The following is a 21,067-nucleotide window of genomic DNA, read 5'->3' as shown; positions in this document are numbered from 1 at the left end:
CACGCGAAGTTATTTTTAAAATGACTTTCATTCATTACTTTGCAAGTTACGTAAACCACATTTTTAATAATCAATGGATATATTTCTTCAATGGGTTAAATAAGATTAAACATTGTTTTTTGACAAACGACTGGTCAGTAAATATGAAAATCGTTTAAAGGAAATCAAGTAACGGTACTATGTTCCAAATCAAATATACTGTCTTTATAAGGACGCTCTGTAGTTAATGTATATTGAACAAGAATGTGTCCATAGTAAACGAATGTCCCATCCGCACTATCATTTTCTATGTTCAGTGGACCATAAAAATTGGGTAAAGTCTCTTGTTTGGCATTCAAATTGGAAAGATAATATCATAGGTAAGATGAGTACTAAGTTTCAAGTTGATTGGACTTCAACTTCATCAAAAACTACCTCAACAAAAAACTTGAACCTGAAGCACGGACGAAAAGATGAACGAACGAAAGGACGGACGAACGGACGCACAGACCAGAAAACATAATACCCATAAATGGGGCATCTAAATGTCGTGTTCAGTTATAATAAAAAGATTGAATGTCATCGTAACAGAAAGTGACCTCCCCGGAGATCAGTAATTCGAATATACAGTAAACACTACATTATAAAGGGCAACACTAACAATATTCCATCATAATATGCACAACGAAGAACTGTAACATGGACAGAAAGGTTAAGACAGAAGACCGTAAGCCTTGAAAGATCTTTAACAATGCACAAGTGCATGTTATTGAATAGCAATGGCTAAATAAGATATAAAGTGTAATACAATTGCGTCTTTAAGTATGCATGCTTATCTTCTGTTTCAAAGAAAGGTACAATGGACGATCTTGTAAGCTAAAAATAACTTCGACATATATAGAAAAATATGCTTTCAATATGTCAAAAGTACGATGACTTAATTTCGATCAGCTCATTTTAAAAATAAACAAATCTAAAAAAAAAACACAACTGTCGTAAAAATATAGATCATATTTACCATTAAACGTTTAGGGGATAATGTCTTTGTCTGCATAAACATTTGTCATTCATTTAATTAAAAAGTTATTATTTTTTTAAGAAAATTAAAAGATGACTTGAAAAAAGAATATGTGTCTCATGTAAAAATATATGTTGATTTTAGTCTTCTATATTCTATCAAGTCATGACTATCAAGATATAAGTATAGATTATAACATGACCTTTTCCATATTGACCCTGGTATCATCCCGAGACTACCATATCGGCACAAGGCTTTTGCACATATTTAAGTTCAGCAGAAGAGAGAAAAACGTTCCTTTTTATAACAATACTACAAAAATACAGTAATTTGGCATAACTGAGGCTACATCAATAAACGTTAGAAGTAAAATCACAAAAATACTGAACTTAGAGGAAAATCTAATCGGAAAGTCCATAATTACATGGCAACATCAAATAACAAAACACATCAAAAACGAATGGACATGAACTGTCATATTCCTGACTTGGTACAGGTATTTTCAAAAATAAAAAATGGTGGATTAAAGCTGGTTTTATAGCGCTAACCCTCTCACTTTGATGACAGTCTCGTCGAATTCCATTATAATTACAATGATGTGTGAACTAAACAGACATAATAAATAAAATAGGCAAAATATGGGTACAGCAGTCATCATCGAGTAACAATTTTAAAAGAAACAATTTAACAGAACACAAAAACATCTATCTACAGACACATTCATTGATTCGCGTGTCTGACGTTAGCAAATTTTATACGTCACATAAATATTAAAATTTCACATAGGCAATGTAAATATGCTGGGTCAAAAAATCTATGTAAGTATGTAAGAATCAATTTCAGAATTAAATCAAGATTTAAAATAGTCCAAAAGTTATATAGAATTCATAAGAATCCACAAATAGTTAATTCCACTACGCGATTGAATAATTTTGACGTTTGTGGTTTAACATATTTTGTAATTCATAATAGAAATATATTATAATGACATTACATAGAACACTATCACACTGACGGGATCTTTTTAAAGTACAGAGTCACGTTATAAGAACCAAAGAAATACAAAAAGTCGCATATACAAAACACAAGCTAAAAATGAAAGTATTATTTATAATAGAACAAAGAAAAATGAAAGAACAATAAAACACGTTGTTAAGATGATAAACAACATCAGTACGTAGAATATATACATCAACACCATCATGTATTATTTGTGAAGTTGAAACGGAATATTTATCAACAAGGTCTTGGTACCTCCCAATGAAATTTTTTAGAAAAAAGGACGAGACGTTCTTTGACATACCCCTGGCTCATCAAATTTCTTATCAGACACTGATGACGTTTTACAAAGTTGAAAAAAAATTTATATTTCATATGCAGGTGAAGTTGGTATATTGCTACTAAGGTGGGGGAAATTTTAATTTCAAAATTCAAATCGTCTCGTTTGTCATAGATTCTGGTACTAAGTTGACTGTGTAGGTCAAATTCGAGATATAAGTTTAAATGCAACTTGTAAAAAGAAGCAATTAAAGCAAACTTATCATAATTGTCAATACACCGTCAGTGTTAGCCATTATGGTTTAGACACGATTAAGTCAGCTCATTTAGAATCATGGCATAATTACCAATAACCTCTGTTTTGTATCTGGCAATTTTGAGGTTATTACATATGCAAAGCCCATCGTATTCGTAACAAATATTTGATAAGTTTAAATATCGTATCTCACACACTGAAGTGATTCATGTAACCTTCACCTTCACTTATCATGCAGTTTTAGTTGTAACTTACTTTAAAATATAAACCTCTTCTGCTGATTTTTTTCTGTCTCTTTTTAGATTCAGCTTCAGCTTCAGCAATAGCTGTATTACCCTTCAATATAAATATTTCTTTTGGTCTCATCATTGTTTGTTTTCGAAGCGGTTGGTTTAAACCTTACCTTTTTAAAACATAATGCTTAGTTTTTATGTAATATTATATACATTGTTATTAGTCTTTGATACTTCTCTTTTATCCTTAGCGTTATAAGTTAATAATCGATTTATGAGTTTGAATGTCTTTTTTGTACATGTCTCTCTTTTGCGGTTTCGTTATCACTGGGTTGTAATGTGCCTTGTTAGACTATCTGTCCCCAAACCCATATAATATTTATCCACTGACTATGCTTTAGTTTGATTCCAGTGGTAAGTTAAGTCTGGAAAGGACATTGGGTAGAAAATGCTGACCTCCTAAATGTTGCACTTTATCTTTTGAACCTCAATATTGAGGTTTGTAAAATACACAAAAGGAGAATATGCTTGTTTGTTTATGGCCAGTCGTGTTTCCTGTTTTATTGCAGGGTTAAGGTGGGTTTTTTTTTCTCGGGCAAATATGGGTAACAACCATCGCCCATGAAACACACTACAAAAGCATACTTGTTAATAAATATATAGCTACATTAGTCTTTTACGACTGCAGTGAAAACTTCGCAAAAGTAGGCCATCCGCTTCGTTATGTTTATTTTGTATTCAAGTTCGTTGTCAAATCCTTTCAAGGATGCTTGAGTTTATCGAGAAAACCAGTTTAGCCTTTTACAGTTTCTTTTTGGAATTTATATACTTTCTGCCCAAAAAATAATTAAAAAATTAAAAGTGAAAACCACCATACAAGGGGAATAAACGTAATCAAATATCTTGTCATACTGATAATCTCTGTGTTGAGTATTTCATGATGATAGACAAAAACCAATACAATTAGTAAAAATCGTCGTTGAGAGGCACGACGATTATTTCGCACAGCTTTAAAAATATATGTCTATTCATTATGGTGATTGAAATATTGTTGATTTATTATCATTCGTTAGATACCAAATGTCGTGGATTTCGTTGGTACAAGTTAACCACAAAATAAAATGTTCAACATAAAACAAAATTTCTATAGGATTGTTAGCAGACTATGGTGAAACCACGAAATTAGATATCCACCAACATGTGAGTTTTTCTTAATCCACTAACATTGGTACCCACGAAAATAAATGAACCCACAATATCCGGCAAAAACAAAAAGACATGTCATTTTAAGACAAACAATCTTATAAAGACGTTTGTCAATATATGATTGATACATACCTAACCATCAATGTTTTTTATAATATGATATAGAATACCTCATATTTGTGCCGTTTTCGCTGGCAAAAAGAATCATAAGACATATTGTACAATTGAACACACCAATGACGATTGTAGCCTAGTTTCCTTCTTAGGAAGTAGTTTTAGCTTAAAATTTTATAGGTTAAGGGACGAAAGACAATGGAAGCTGATGGTGGGAAAAGTTCATTATGTCCTCAGGCCTTGTGAACCAAATATGAATGTATTGTTATGTTTTTTAGAGTTCCTTTTGCGTTTACAGTTTTTGAGTGATGCCGATGTTGTGAATCACCGAAACATAATTAAAATTAATAAGTAATGTATGATCTGTACAGTAACTAGTTTGGAGGTATTCCTATTTGGTGCAAAGGTGCAAATAATAGATATTTTTACCTTAATATTTTTAGCATCAAGCCTCGATCCATGCTCTACTAAAATTACAGTAACAGGCAGAGATCCACAAGATGCAAGATGTAAAGGTGTATTTCCCTACAAAATACCATATGCATCAATTAATGCTGGAAAAGAAAAAAAAAAAACTCATAGAGAAAGGACAGGAAAAATTATCATGATTAATAGTCAGCTATGTATTTTTTTTATTAACAAAATAAAAACATAGCTTATAGTGCTAGGTTTTGAGGCAAACTAATCTAAAAAATTCAACCAAATTGTTAATGCACAAATGATTAAAGCTTAAACCTAAATACTTGTTCATAAAGGTAAACTGTTGGTAATTATTAAAAAGTAAGTATCGAATGCTTAACATCTAGTGGGAAATTATCTTACAGTTATGCTTTCCTTACCGATTTTTATTTTTTGCTTTTTTTATTTTAAAAAAACATTTTAATATTTACTAATTTTGTTAAAATCAATCGGGTCCAGGACCAATCCAGTATATCTTATCATAATCCTTCGTTTTTAAACCAATGTCCTATGTGCATACATTTAGAGTAATTAAGAGCTGGTAAACTCAGTTTTTTGTTAAAACAACCAGTAATAATCATCTCTCAAATAGAGTTTGATACTACACGTTATTCTCAAATAGAATAGCAACATATAATAATCTCTCAAAAAAGATATTAATAATAGAATAGCAAAAATAAAGGAATCTCTCAAATAGAGACTGCTTTTGTTTTTGTGAAAAAACAGTAATAATCATCTCTCAAATAGGGATTGATAAAACAGTAATAATCATCTCTATAATAGAGATTGATAAAACAGTAATAATCATCTCTCAAATATAGATTGATACTCTGAGGATTGATAATACAACTTATTCTCAAAAAGAACATTTAATAATCTCTCAAATAGGGACTGCTATTAATAGAATAGCAAACACTGCTTTAATAACTAAATTGTTCTCAAATAGAATAACAAAAAAAGATATTTAATATCTCAAATAGAGTATTAAAAGCAATGAGAAAATGTTTTACATACAAAGAGACATAATAATCTAAAAGAGTATTTAACTAATTCAAAGAAGGAAAAAATATATAAACACGAAATCAATAAAGAATAAATATAAAGAACAATAAACTAACTGCAGAGCTTATTGATAAAAAAGAGGAAACAATATCAAAAAAATTGAAAGAAGAAAAAGATAAAAAACGAATGTATAAACAGGTGTTGATCCCCATAAGAGAAATCAAATTTGAACTATTCTACATATTACAAAGGAGGAAACACAAAGACTCGGGATACCTGATGAGGATAAACCTAGGTCTACATGACCATAACCGAAACACCCTTTTTTTAAGTATACACACAACAATTCTACTACAATCATGCAATTGTGAATTTCTAGAAAAATATGGAAATAAATGCAGAAGAATGTATTCCATAAGCGGAAATATTTATAATACACTGAGTTTACCAGCTCTTAATTACTCTAAATGTATGCACATAGGACATTGATTTAAAAACGAAGGATTATGATCAGATATACTGGATTGATCCTGGACCCGATTGATTTTAACATATTATTTGGAGCCTCGCTCTATCCGTGGTCTAACCTGAGTATTGTCTTAGACAATCTCCATATACGCTTATTATAACCCTTTGTCGAATTGATTATCAAAACCATGATAAAGGACAAAAAACTGAAATATAGATTTGAAAAACTATATAGAACAACTCTAAGCCAGAGGAAGGGACATTGCAACTATATTAAATAATTAAGCTTGAAAAGTAAAATGGAGCATCAATAACTTACAATGAAGTAACAAATAGTTATGTCCGAAATAAATGTGCCACATGAAAAGAATACAGGAAGTACTTAACAGGATATGTCAATTAAAGTGAAATGAAAAGGAATATTAATTGCATCAACAGAATGTTATAACGTTCTTGACTTATACATACAAGTCACTAGTTCAGATTTGATTCTCATGGGGATTCGACCACCTGTATATACGAATATTACAATAATTAATTGTTCAACCGCTGACAAATAATGGTCTTGTTTTTTTCTAAATGAAAAATACTAATTGACTTTAACTATCAAACTATAATTATTTAGCTGACCAATAAATAATACTATTATTTTAATAGAGATAAGAGTTATATATATGGAATATATGTAAAGGATTTTCTATTTATTTTCATTAGTAATATCGATCCAGAAGAAGAAAATAATACATTATTATGTGTGTCTGTTACGAACACTCCGGAACTATTTTAAGATACAGTTTAGGTCAGGTGATGTCAAAAACAAACGTGCATGCATCTGTGACGTATATATAATCAACCAATCAGCATACGAGATTTTGTAATCACGTGGAAGCAATTAGATAAAAATATTTGACTGATAAAATACACATACTTATCTATCACACATGACAGGATCTATGTTTATGCTATAACATCGGAAGTAAAGGACTATTGTGTCTTATTTTTGTTAAAACAACCAGTAATAATCATCTCTCAAATAGAGTTTGATATTACAGGGGTAAATTCAGTAAAATGGTATACATCATAAGGGACTGCCCATTTGGGGGAGAGCTTTCTGTCTAAAAGTGAAGTCCTGTGCTCTTCTGATTGGTAGATAATGTTTGTTATAAATATTTTTTGGTAGATGGATCAAAACTAGAGTTGAAAAAAAAAATGCTGAATGTACTATTTTCTTTCCCTACAGGGTTGAAAAGTAATGGGGGTCAGTCAGTATAGGAATTCAGTTCGAATCTACATTGTTTGTAAACAAGGCCATGTGAATGCCCAAAAATGCCGCATGACCCTATGTTTTTATTGTTGCAAAAGATAGGGCTACATTTGTACTTTCATGAATGATATATGAAAGTTTTTAATTTCTAAAGATAAATCAGGTATAAATTTTTTTCCACACATAGATTAGCATTAAAGTCAATGGGAGATTTTTTACTGAATTTACCCCTACACGTTATTCTCAAATAGAATAGCAACATATAATAATCTCTCAAAAAGAGATATTAAAAGAATAGCAAAAATAAAGTAATCTCTCAACTAGAAACTGAAAAAAACAGTAATAATCATCTCTCAAATAGGGATTGATAAAACAGTAATAATCATCCCTCAAATAGAGATTGATAAAACAGTAATAATCATCTCTCAAATATAGATTGATACTCTGAGGATTGATAATACAAGTTATTCTCAAAATAAACATATAATAATCTCTCAAATAGAGACTGCTATTAATAGAATAGCAAATACAAAGTAATCTCTCAAATAGACATCGCTTTAATAACTAAATTGTTCTCAAATAGAATAACAAAAAAAAAGATTTTTAATATCTCAAAAAGAGTATTAAAAGCAATGAGAAAACGTTTTACATACAAAGAGACATAATAAATTAAAAGAGTATTTAACTAATTCAAAGAAGGAAAAAATATATAAATACGAAATCAATAAAGAAAAAGATATAAAGAACAATAAACTAACTGCAGAGCATATTGATAAAAAAGAGGAAACAATACCAAAAAAATAGAAAGAAGAAAAAGATAAAAAACGAATGTATAAACAGGTGTCGTATCCCCATAAGAGAAATCAAATTTTAACTATTCTACATATTACAAAGTAGGAAACATAAAGGATCGGGATACCTGATAAGCCTAGGTCTACATGACCATAACCGAAACACCCTTTTTTTAGTATACACACAACAATTCTACTACAATCATGCAATTGTGAATTACAGAAAAATATGGAAATAAATGCAGAAGAATGTATTCCATAAGCGGAAATATTTATCATACACTGAGTTTACCAGCTCTTAATTACTCTAAATGTATGCACATAGGAAATTAATTTAAAAACGAAGGATTATGATAAGATATACTGGATTAATCATGGACCCGATTGATTTTAAAATGAAAACATAGCTTATAGTGCTAGGTATTGAGGCAAACTAATCTAAAAAATTCAACCAAATTGTTAATGCACAAAGGATTAAAGCTTAAACCTAAATACTTGTTCATAAAGGTAAACTGTTGGTAATTATTAAAAAGTAAGAGGATGCGATCAACACCCAAACTATACGTGTCTTTTATTTTTGCTAAATTGCTTTGTATAAGTGCCTTTTTGTGCTCCTTTGATACATATTTGTTTGCCTTTACAGTGGTTGAGATTATAGCATAAAGGTGTCATACCATCAATTAAAGTCCCTATCTCTTCAACCAAATTTTACAATTTTCACAGCTTTCTAAATATTTTACCTTAAGTTTAACTTCATAGAAACCAGGTATATCCTGAATCGTACATGTATCAGCTTTCTACATGCCAATTTTAACAGATGTTTAAAATCATATAAAAAAGAAAAGGTCTTCCGAATAGAGGTACCACTAAAAATAACCCCTGGTTTTCTGGAAATCTTAAATTAGTATACTATGGAGTGCATTAATCCTCAATTTTGAATGCAAACTCATAAACAAGTAAATTTTAGCTCAAAATGGTCTTAATATATTTCTCTTTCACCAAAAGTTTCATTTCTGCCAATTTGTTGGTTAGTTTAAGTAAACAATGACATCAAATGCATTTTTTTTGTCCGAGTAGGCCTACTTTCACATACGTTCTAAATTTGAGGGAGTAATTGGTGGTATGACACCTAAAATTGACTGATGTAACCCTATTTTTGACATGTTTACCTAATATGTCTGTCTGTTTTGTTAACACATCAATGTAAATATAATGAAACTTGATGCGCTGTCATACAAGTGAGAGGTTTAGCTAGATATACAGTCAGGTATAATCTACCATTTTCTACATAAGAAAATGTCTGGACCAAGTCAGGAATATGACAGTTGTTATCCATTCGTCTAATGGGTTTGAGCTTTTTATTTTGCCATTTGATTAGGCACTTTTCGTTTTGAATTTTCCTCGAAATTCAGTATTTTTGTAATTTTACTTTTTCCGATAATTATTAACTAATCAAGTGATTATCCGCCAAAACAACCATTTAACAAATACCTACGTCTGCGTCAACTAAGTTTACATCAGCTTTTCTTTCTAGGAGTAGTTCTATGACATCAATTTGGTTCATATATGTTGCAATATGAAGTGGACTCCATTTCTATAAGTAACAAACAAAGCCTGGTGGTATAATGGTACATACCCGCCTACAGAACACCTTCAATCTTTACAATAAATCAGAAATATGTGTGAAATCTTATTTTTTTTTGCATTTGTTTTGCACTCGCTTGCATGTATACAACAAATCATTTTGTTGAACATTATAATATAAAGCTCTTGAAAAGACGAGCATGGCAAACATTACACAGTCCTTTCATTTTTGATTATTTTCAAACGATAATGTAACGATAATGTGTTCACCATGAGTGTAATAGGACTTACAAAATATAATTACTAAGATCTATTGGTAAATTTTGTTGATTTAAAGGTGACGTATGAGCTTTCCCTAACATCCATCTTATTTTTGCAAAATGTGTGTAAAGCAAGCTCGTCCAATTATCTGATTGTTAACTTACAGTTAACTCAAAACATTCTATAAATTATTCACATCTAATACAAATAGCATTCTCAAATGATTTCAAGTACGAAGGTAAATAGTCATCTATAGTTGAAAACAACACAAGTAAAATTAACTCAAATTGTGCGAAGCAAATAATTAACCAAAAAGGAAGAACCTTTAACAGTTTAATTGCGGTTGGTGTTTATTTCTTATAAAAAGAATTTCTATAATTTCAATAAGTTGTTGAGTATACATGTATGTCAATTAAAAAGTCACACATCGATAAAATTAAACAAAATCATCGATAGGGCAGCGAACATTTTTTTTAAACAGAAAGGTGCTTTTCAAAGTTCCATTGAATGTTTTTCAAAGTTCCATTGAATGTAAGAAATATCAAACCAGTATTCTATATTAAAATAACAATAACACTAGAATATATATATATATATATGACAAAAATTAAACGAACCATATATCAATTGTTCTTAAATATTTTTCAATATTTTAGATAAAACATTAACTCACATTATCATTTAAAATCGCATTTATGGCAGCACCTCTATCCAACCAATTTTTAACTTCTTTGGCATCTCTCTTTTGAATTGCGCTATAAAGACCCTGTAATGTAAGTTATACATCATCAACTTATGTATCTTGTATATCGTGAACGAACACTATTGCAGTTTCGAACAACAACCAGTGAGAAAATGTGTTGTTTTATACATAACGAAGCAATTGTTGATGATAGTGAGAAGGATAATGATAGAACAGACGTTGCTGATTTGTTTTTAGCCAAATTTTACGAAAGCGATCATGTCATACTGTAACGCCATTTATTATTATAATAACAAAACCAAATACAACCCTTTCATTACCTTGTTTTTGAATAGACTCAGTTCAATGCCATTCTACCTGTCTTTTAATGATATTCATTATAAAAGTCGTGCTGTATAGTAATCACGATAAGTCCGTCTGTCAGCACATTTATAAGATATGATAAAGTAAAAATTGTATTTAAATCATTTATTTGCCCAGTGTTTATACCTGTACAAAGTTCACGTGATTTTTTATAGCATTTCAAAAAAAAAGGTAGAACTAATTTAAAATGCTATTCGTGTTTTATAGCATTTCAAAAAAAAAGGTACAACTAATTTAAAATGCTATTCGTGTACAGTATGATTTCAAATATTGACCAAAAACATTAATTATGAATTTGAAACATGTTGACGTAAATACTTTTAAATATCTTATAAATATACATTTGAAGGTATACTACAGAACTTTAAATTGTTTTAACTTGTGATGGTATCTTCATTGGGGAAATTTAAACGGTCAGAAACTCCATTACAATAAGTAAAGTAAAAATCTGATATTCTTATTAGATAACTGGTGTCTAATTTTGCGGCAAAACGGAACTCTTATCTCAAACATACACCTCAAAAACTAACAAAACCTTTTTACTCATTTACTTGATGCACTTTCATAAGTGTGACATAATTGCGACGATAAATATTTGCATCATTTTTATACTCGCGAAAATAGATTGGTTTACAGTATTAGGAAGGGATACAGTTACGATACCGTTGTCAGGTCATAAAAAAAATATATTTTGGCTTTAATATTGATTCACTTATCAGGTCTTTGTATCGGAAGTAAACACATTTATTCTCAAACCAGTTGTTGGCATGATACGGGTTATGCTCTTCTCATATAGTTTATGATGGCATTATAATAAACATCCTATCGAGAGGGATTGTGCTTGAGTTCATATGATGAAGATAATAGTCAATCAGTTAAATTGAGGTCTGGACCTTGCATGTCGTTTGGTTTAGTTTCTTCTGTTACCCATTCTGTCATCGGACTCGGACTTCTTTTAAACTGAGTTTTACTTGGCGTATTCTTGTGTGTCTGTTGTTTCTATATTGACTAGAGGTATATGAGGAGGGTTAACCCCGCCGCTTTTCTTGCGCTTGTCCCAAGTCACGAACCTCGTGCCTTTGTTAGTCTTGTATGAGTTTTAATTTTAATTTCTTTAATAAATATTTCGGAGTTAAGTATGTCGTCCATAACCACTAAAATAGTATATTTTTTTTCCCTAAGTGAGAGGAATTCTAACTGCAATGAAGTTGGTCTTCGGCTGTATCGGCTTTTTTGTCGAGTTGTTGTCCTTTAGGACATTCCCCGTTTCCATTTTCAATTTCATCGTATTCAAAATAACAAAAAATTTGAAAATTCACATTTTTTAGCTAGTCTATCAATGTAAAGTAATACATGCGAATCATATTTCAAATTCCACATCCCCATAGATTGACATTAGCTACGACATGTATACAAAATAATCTAAAGTAGGCTTTTTTTAAAAATGAAAGTGAAAAAGTAAAATAATAATTCGCTTTTAGCCGCAAATATGGTTCAATTTTGACAAATTATGCTAAGCAACACTGATGAATCCTTAAGAAAAAGCAACAGTGATATAAGTAAATCATTTAAATGACTGATTCAATTATTCTTACATTTTTGATATATGATATGAAATTTAAGAGACCTAGAAAAAATCCAATTGCACGAATTCGCGTTCTATTTATATCTTTATTTATGTTTATATTGCTTTTATGACCACTAGGGGTTTTGGGAGATCGAAAGTCAATTACATGGAATTAAGACTAGAATACAACATCATATGTGTAGCAACAATCTTCAGTATGTTGATCAGTATCAAACCTGATTTTTGATTATAAAGAAAAGTTAATGTAATCAAAACAAAGACAATTCAGACCACAACTAAAATTCTTCTTGTTTGTTGTATCTTGTTTGTTTGCTCATTGGAAGGACTTGTTGTTGAAACAAAACTATGCTGCCATTGTGGCTGATTAGGTTTTGACCAATGTTTAAACTCGTGTAAAGGTTCAAACATATTGGAAGGCTAAATTGTCATTCATATGATTTTATCAAGATCAACAGTTAACGCAAATACATTTTCTTTCTACTTTAACTATAACAGCACATTTAATGCATACGAAACAGTAGATAGAATTAATTAAAGTTACTTACATCGTTCAGTTCCATGTTTATATGCTATGCATTATTAGTCCTGTAAAATACAGATACGATATAGTTTCAAACAGATAAAATCTATATTGTGTCAAGTAATTTACATAACAAGCACAAGGAGTATGTTTGAGATTTCAAAACACCAAACAATTAAGAAGTTAGAACAAAACATGTTCCATTAAACAACGTGAACATATGCAGGAACTGTAAGGTTCATCCATCAACGACACAAAATCAGTACATGCACATACGTTACCTTCAGTTCACGAATTTTCTGTTAGGAACAATATGCTTCGGTTACCGAGTTGTCTAAGTAGTTACTTCTGTAATCACTAGCCAGTCAACACTGAGGTTGTGAGTTCGAACCCCGCTGGTGCAGGTGCACTCGACTCCAATCCTAATTGACTGGGATTATCAGTTTTCTTATCGATTGAACACCAGAAATAAACACAATGTAAAGAGCAATATCAGATTTAATCTAACAATTGATTAACTGAAATCAGATTTCAGTCGAATATAATTGGCAAGTCTTCCAATTTTATAAAATTTTCATACTCCAGCTGAACAATTATAGTGTCAACCTTATTGTGATATTTAGGTCAGTTGGGATGAGCATAGGATCGATTGTTATCGTCTGTTTGTCATCAAACAATATTTTTTGTACTTGTAGACATAAAATAAAAGAGTAAACAAAATATTTTTTTATATCAAAATTTTTGTTGGTGTGACAACCATTTCAACCGAAAAAAGAAAATATTGATTGTGCTAATCAACATGTTTAACCTACTACTTTAGATGTCATCTTTTTGATGAATAAAAAAAAAAAAAAGGGAAAACAAATATTTCACATTAAATGAAATTACTCGTCAAGGGTTAATTTGTTCGTAACCATAACCACTTCTTCTTTTCCTCGACTGTGGATTGGTACCTGAGATTAAATTTGTTTACTTTTCCGGAATACCTTAGTTTACCTGTGATCATTATGAAGGTTCCTTTTGTAAATTCTTTTGCATTCTATGCAGTTTCATTCACTTCTTTTGTTGTCCGAGCAACGTAAGTTTTTCATCAATTGATGATTTTGCTGATAGCTGTTTTGTCTCGACCCTTTTAACATTCAGTCACACAAGAAGGAATGGAAATTATATTTATATACAATGAATTTTGAATAATATTCATTCTCTCAGTCAATATCTATTCTTGTGTTGTATTTAGATACACATTTATTTAAAGTAGTACGTTTTTGTAATATATGTAAAAACTGTTTGATCAAATCTGCCTTTTATAGCGACCTACTTATATATTACTAATATGTAGAATTTCATATAAAAATATCAGCCCAATAAATGTCAACCAGATGTGCGATCTGTCTACATTAGACTCATCATGGGAATTCAAATAAAATTAACTGTAGTGCCAAACAAAAAAAAAACTGATGGAATGCAAGTAACACACATATTTCAAACGTATCCAATATGAATAATAACACGTGCCAAATTTCATTTTCAAATGTTTGTTATACTATGGATGCAAACATACATTTTGTTGTTGTCATGTAGTGTATGACTAGACAGTTTTATCAAGCGTACTACGAAGTGACCTATGTCTTTTATCAAAAATAAACGAACAAGGTACAAAATGTGTATGTTATTGTCCGAATGTGATTTGGATTTAACAATGGACACTGTAACGTCAATAATTGAAAGACGTTCTTTTTCAACATACTTTAGTTTTTTTATGTGTATGATTTTCACCAAATAAATAATTTCAATTCGAACGCAATTTTTGAATACAAAGTTCAGTTATTTTAACGTCCACATGCAGTTATTCTATGATTGCTTTGATACATTATGTTATCAGACCATTACATCTAAAAATATGTGTACTTACTATGGTTCTAAGACGATCAATACACATGATATGTTTGGTGATCAAGATGAATCTAACAAAAACGTATTTCCTGTAAACGTAGTACATGAACCTGATAGGATTATATTAGTCGTGAGTCGATTACCGGTATGATGTTGACGATATTCCGTACAAATTTACTGTACATTTTCACAGTTAAAGAATATAGGTGTCCACTGTGTTTTGATTAAATGTTCAAAATCATGTGGGCATTATTATATCAGCAAGGGTCATCTTATCAAAATAAAACATATAATTTAGGTGTCTGAACTTTAATTTAAGATGACCTCATTGTAAAACGTAAGATTTAACTAAAAATATAGAATTCCACGACGTAATAAAAACGGAAAGTTCATTATAAATTGACGGAATCTAAACCTCTCACTTGTGTTGTGTGACAGTCGCATTTAATTCCATTATATTGATAACAATGTGTGAGCATCCCCATAATCTCATTAAGATAAAACAAAAATATGTAAAGATCATATCATGGTTATTAATTGAACTGAGACCATTTGATTTTGTCAAACAAGAATTTGATGATACTTCAGAAAGTTCATAAACATGCTTTTATGTATAGATATATATAAAAAAGCTTGTGAGTTTAGTAATGACTAGTATATCACTTAGGGACACGCAAGACAGAGATGTATATTATACAAATGAAAAAAATGGAAAATTACACGTTATCGACAATGTACACTAATCAATACCCTCAGAAATGAAACGATGCACGAACTTGCAAGCCCGACATGAAATCGCTTGAATACCTGGACGTGTCACCTCACAATACCTTTAGGAGTAACACCTTTAGCCATGCTGGTGATCAGATATGGGAAGGTTCGAAATTATTAAAATTAAGTTTATTGCATAAAATAATTATGAACAAATTAGATTTTTGAAAACAATTTTCACGGAAAATTTTTTTATGATTTGAACTTTTACCTAATTCCAATATAAACAGTTTAAACATGACAGACCGGCATGGTTATCTAAAAATAATAAAATTTTCCGTATCAAGTTAGTTAGTCGGATAAAACAACCGTGCGAAGATATCGACACGCAATTACGACTACAACAGGTTACTGTCGTTTTGTCTTTTGTGGTTTATAGACATATCGGGATTTCTAAACGGAGAATATGACAAAATGGCGGCACGCAGAGAATTGATACTCTAAGTTTAAAATTGATAGTGATATCTTATCTAGCAGAATAAAACTTTAATATCTATGAATTTGAGCATTTTTATGCAGAATGGACATACTATCAATTTTTGTACAGTCCTTGCGTGGTGAAAACTTCCCAATACACCATTACAACATTAACGTTACACCTTTGTACCAAACACATAACACATTACACCATAATGCAATGTATTTTCAAAGAAAGCGTGCCACTGAAAAGTTATTTAATTATTTATTTAAAAAAAAAGGATCACAATAGTGTAAATTGATGAGGAAAATTAAAAATCAATTTTTATCAATAGTTTGCATAGTATCAATGTCGTACACCATCAATTCACCATCCATTCACACCATTCCCGATCGCACATTACACCATTGCACCATACAGTATAGCAGCCTACATATTCTACCATTGCACCATATGCCCAACACCATTCGCTATACACGTTTTTTCGGAATGTTTTCACCTTCCAAGGGCTGTATCAATTTAACTATCGAGCTGTGTTTTAGGATATCAATTAATTAAGATACATACGTGGGCGTTTATTCTCAGCAGGTGCATTACCTCAATTTATTCTAGTTTAATATTTGATTTAATCTGAAACCTATAAAATGCAGTTATATTTATGGTGACAAACTATGCAGAAAATATGGGTATTACATTTCATTTTTTTGTGAAATAAGATCTGAACGTTTTTATAAACTATTGTAAACTGGTAGGTATTCACTTATTCAAACATGTAAATACAGCTGTTCTTGATTATTTTATGCACGCATACTGCAATGAATTGTTTTTGTTCATCAACTTCAGATATGTTATTACCTGTATCTTTAAAATCTCTTTAACATTTCTTTCTTTCGTTTTTAGACTGAAAAATAGACACCTTCGTACATTTTTCTTCTTTGTCTTGAGCATGCCTGATATAGCAAAATGTCTTGTAATACTTTGAATTGAGTTTTACTAAACATGCATCTGCGCCTGATCTTCAACTTTGTTCTTGTTTGGCTTTATAACTAATTTGATATGAGCGTCACAGACTACGCCAAATGTATGCTAAATTTACACAAATTGCAACAGAAATGATTTCAAAAGTGTTTCTTTTTTAAACAAAATCAAGGTCACACATTCACAGATTTGACGCCGGATTAGCTACAAATACGATCCGACATCATTCGTTTCAATCTGTATTAGTCCGTAGATTACCGTATTGTAGCAGTAGTCATACGTAGCAGTACTTGCATATCCTTGACAATTTTTGGACATGAGCATAATTTGACCACGGATTAAACAACCGTAGTAAACCTTACTAAATAGTATAAGAACGTACAAATCCGTTTTAATACCTAACAAAACCGTCTTAATCCGTACGTATTCGTAGGCCTGAATGGTTTGTACGGTAATTTCCGGAGTACTACGATTTATAAAAAAAAAGAAGTTGTGGTATTCTTGTTTTAGTTCGGTTACAACACGTATTTGTTAAGGATACAATACAATGTGTTGCAATAAAGAGGAATAGGGATCAGCCAGGGTTATGACAATCTGTTACTGTTTACTACGTTACAACACGATAAGATACATAATATAACTGCTCACGACAAACTACGGGATATTACTGTCCACGACAAACAAACATAAGGATTCTGTATAAACACTACATACTTATAGGGTCCAACGTATTATGTGTCTTGCCTTAGAAGTAAACATAACATTATCAAACACGAATGATGGCTGGAATAGGAAATTGATATGGCGCAAAGTGCCAGGGCAGGCGTCGAGCTATTTGATTACAGATGTAGAGGTGACTGAAGGCAGATTAGATTGTGAACTAGGGACTTAATACATATCTATGGCCAGTATGAGGCCCTCAAAATTGTTTTTGTGCGGAAAATCCGATTACATTAAAGAATTTTGTAACAAAAGTTTCAAATAATCAAGAAATGGTTTAAAGATTACGAAAATCAAAACATGGTACAGAGAGACATTTATCTTATAAAACATAATATAAATCTATACTTCACTGCCATAAAGAAATGATAAATCACAAACTCAGTAATAGAAAAGATTAACAGATTTTAGAAAATTTGCCGGTTCGTACTATTACATACACGCAAATCAATGAATGTGTTTGTAGAAAGATGTTTTTGTGTTCTGTTAACTTGTTCCTTTTAAAATTGTTACATGCTGATTTATTTTGTCTGTTTAGGTCACGCATCATTGTAAATATAACGGAATTTGATGAGACTGTTATACAAGTGAGAGGTTTAGCGCTTTAAAACCAGGGTAATCCACCATGTTCTTCATTTGAAACTGCCTGTACCAAGTCAGGAATATGACAGTACTTGTCCATTCGTGTTTAATGTGTTTTGTCATGTGATTATGGACTTTCCGATTAGATTTTCCTCTGAGTTCAGCATTTTTGTGATTTTAATTTTTACATTTCAGACCGTTCTTATTCATAATATCCATTACTTACACCGTAGCAAACCGCTGCACATACGCCCGTCATGTGTCGTTGCGTACTTAACCGTGTCAATCCCGTATCAAACCGTGTCCTACAGTAAGAGCCTGTATATTTCATGTCGATATAAGTGACCCTTTACCTTCATTATCAGTGGTTGTAACATCAACACCCACAGTAAAACCGTTGTACGTTCGTATCAGATCCCTATCAGACTACAAATACTGTATTTCTGGGATCATCCTTGATATTCAATCCGTAGTGGATTCGGCGAGCTGATCCGTGAATTTGTGCCCTAGACATTATGTTGATATTAAACGAGAATATTTACCGGTTGAAACTATCTATAGTTTCTCAACAACACATACAAATTGCATACATAACCTTTTTATATAAGAATTTGAAGTTCAACGTATAATATTTTACTTCAGGTAAGTGATCGGAAAAATTTAATACATTCACGTGATGTAGTAATAAGACAGGTAGCGTTAAACACAATGCCGCACATTTAAAAGGCTATTAGAAATCAGTGAATGGTGGTATATGGATTTACGAAACATACAAGGGTCTATCAGTTGTGTTCGTTGATTGAGAAACAGGTGTTTCAACATATATAAACAAAGTTTGAAAAACGACTCATTCCATGATAGCGAGAAGTGTTTTTGTCGACTCGGCTCGTTAAGTAATCATGTCATTTTATCTTTTCAAACACTATATACATATGTCATTCAAATGTAAACGTAGAATATAATAATAGTAATAACATGTGAGTGCCATCATGACTCTGTATTCCCCTATGCTTAGACATGAATATCGGTTTTCGCCGAAGTCAAATCTGTTTTCCAACGGACATAAAAAAAAACATATGTCTATTGAGTTTTGATACTCATGTTTAATGATTCAATTGTATTTTTCTACAATTATTGCCAAAAAAGAAAACATATAGTTTATGACTTACATATTCTTTATAGAACAGATATAGAAAAACTGTACACTTACATTGTGAACTGCTTGTATCGAAAAAAGAGAAGACAGGAACTCGTCGTTATATAATTTGGTTTTAAGGTAGTTCAGGGGTTTAGAAAAAAAAAAATGACAGAATTTTCTTATACTTTGTGAAATTTAACTTTGAAGTATTGTAAATGAAAAAATGCAAAGACAAATGGGGGTCACCGGCCATCTAAGAGATATTGTGACCTCTGAAAATGAGTGCAAATAGGTTATATGGAAATATAGGGAAAATGGACAAAAAAACAATTTGATTGAATTTTCAAAGCAAAATAAATGACAGAAGTTACTCATTTTTTCATAAAGTAAAGCTTGATGTCTCTATTTTATAAAATTGAAATAAAATTTGGGGGTCACCGGCCATCCAAGAGATTTTTTGACATATGAAAATGAGTGCAAATAGGCTAAATATAGGGAAAACAGGCATAAAATATCTTTGATTGAATTTTCAGAGCAAAATAAATGACAGAAGTTGCTCATTTTTTCATAAAGTAAAGCTTGATGTCTCTATTTTATAAAATTGAAATAAAATTTGGGGGTCACCGGCCATCCAAGAGATTTTTTGACCTATGAAAATGAGTGCAAATAGGCTAAATATAGGGAAAACAAGCATAAAATATCTTTGATTGAATTTTCAGAGCAAAATAAATGACAGAAGTTGCTAATTTTTTCATACTGTAAAGCTTGATGTCTCTATTTTATAAAATTGAAATAAAATTTAGGGGTCACCGGCCATCCAAGAGATTTTTTGACCTATGAAAATGAGTGAAAATAGGCTAAATATAGGGAAAACAGGCATAAAATATCTTTGATTGAATTTTCAGAGTAAAATAAATGACAAAAATTGATCATTTTTCATACTGTAAAGCTTGATGTCTCTATTTTATAAAATTGAAATAAAATTCAGGGGTCACCGGCCATCCAAAAGATTTTTTGACCTATGAAAATGGGTGCAAATAGGCTAATTATAGGGAAAACAGGCAAAAAATATCTTTGATTGAATTTTCAGAGTAAATAAATGACAGAAGTTGCTAATTTTTTCATACTGTAAAGCTTGATGTCTCTATTTTATAAAATTGAAATAAAATTTGGGGGTCACCGGCCATCCAAGAGATTTTTTGACCTATGAAAATGAGTGCAAATAGGCTAAATATAGGGAAAACAGGCATAAAATATCTTTGATTGAATTTTCAGAGTAAAATAAATGACAGAAGTTGCTAATTTTTTCATACTGTAAAGCTTGATGTCTCTATTTTATTAAATTGAAATAAAATTTGCGGGTCACCGGCCATCCAAGAGATTGTTTTACCTCTGAAAATGAGTGCAAATAGGCTAAATATAGGGAAAACAGGCATAAAATATCTTTGACTGAATTTTCAGAGCAAAATAAATGACAGAA

General features: G+C 30.9%; 1 protein-coding gene and 1 long non-coding RNA gene across 2 annotated transcripts in view; both read right to left on the bottom strand.

Moving 5' to 3' along the window:
- The window catches only part of LOC143051096 (uncharacterized), a 101,136-nt gene extending 86,040 nt beyond the window's left edge, over positions 1–15,096 (bottom strand). The window contains exons 1-6 of the mRNA XM_076224125.1: positions 15,000–15,096; positions 13,113–13,152; positions 10,587–10,679; positions 9,564–9,662; positions 4,514–4,609; positions 2,787–2,867 (exon numbers count right to left, since the gene is read on the bottom strand). Coding sequence (XP_076080240.1) covers positions 2,787–2,867; positions 4,514–4,609; positions 9,564–9,662; positions 10,587–10,679; positions 13,113–13,127 — 384 coding nt within the window. The 5' untranslated portion in view covers positions 13,128–13,152; positions 15,000–15,096. The remainder of the gene's footprint in view (positions 1–2,786; positions 2,868–4,513; positions 4,610–9,563; positions 9,663–10,586; positions 10,680–13,112; positions 13,153–14,999) is intronic.
- LOC143051943 (uncharacterized) overlaps positions 1–21,067 on the bottom strand; it is a 216,958-nt gene that overhangs the window by 113,238 nt on the left and 82,653 nt on the right. The window lies entirely within an intron of this gene.

This window comes from Mytilus galloprovincialis, chromosome 11 (genome assembly GCF_965363235.1).
Source record: "Mytilus galloprovincialis chromosome 11, xbMytGall1.hap1.1, whole genome shotgun sequence".
Taxonomy (NCBI): domain Eukaryota; kingdom Metazoa; phylum Mollusca; class Bivalvia; order Mytilida; family Mytilidae; genus Mytilus; species Mytilus galloprovincialis.
The sequence above is the reverse complement of the archived record's forward strand: the minus strand, read 5'-3'. Positions and strand labels throughout refer to the sequence as shown.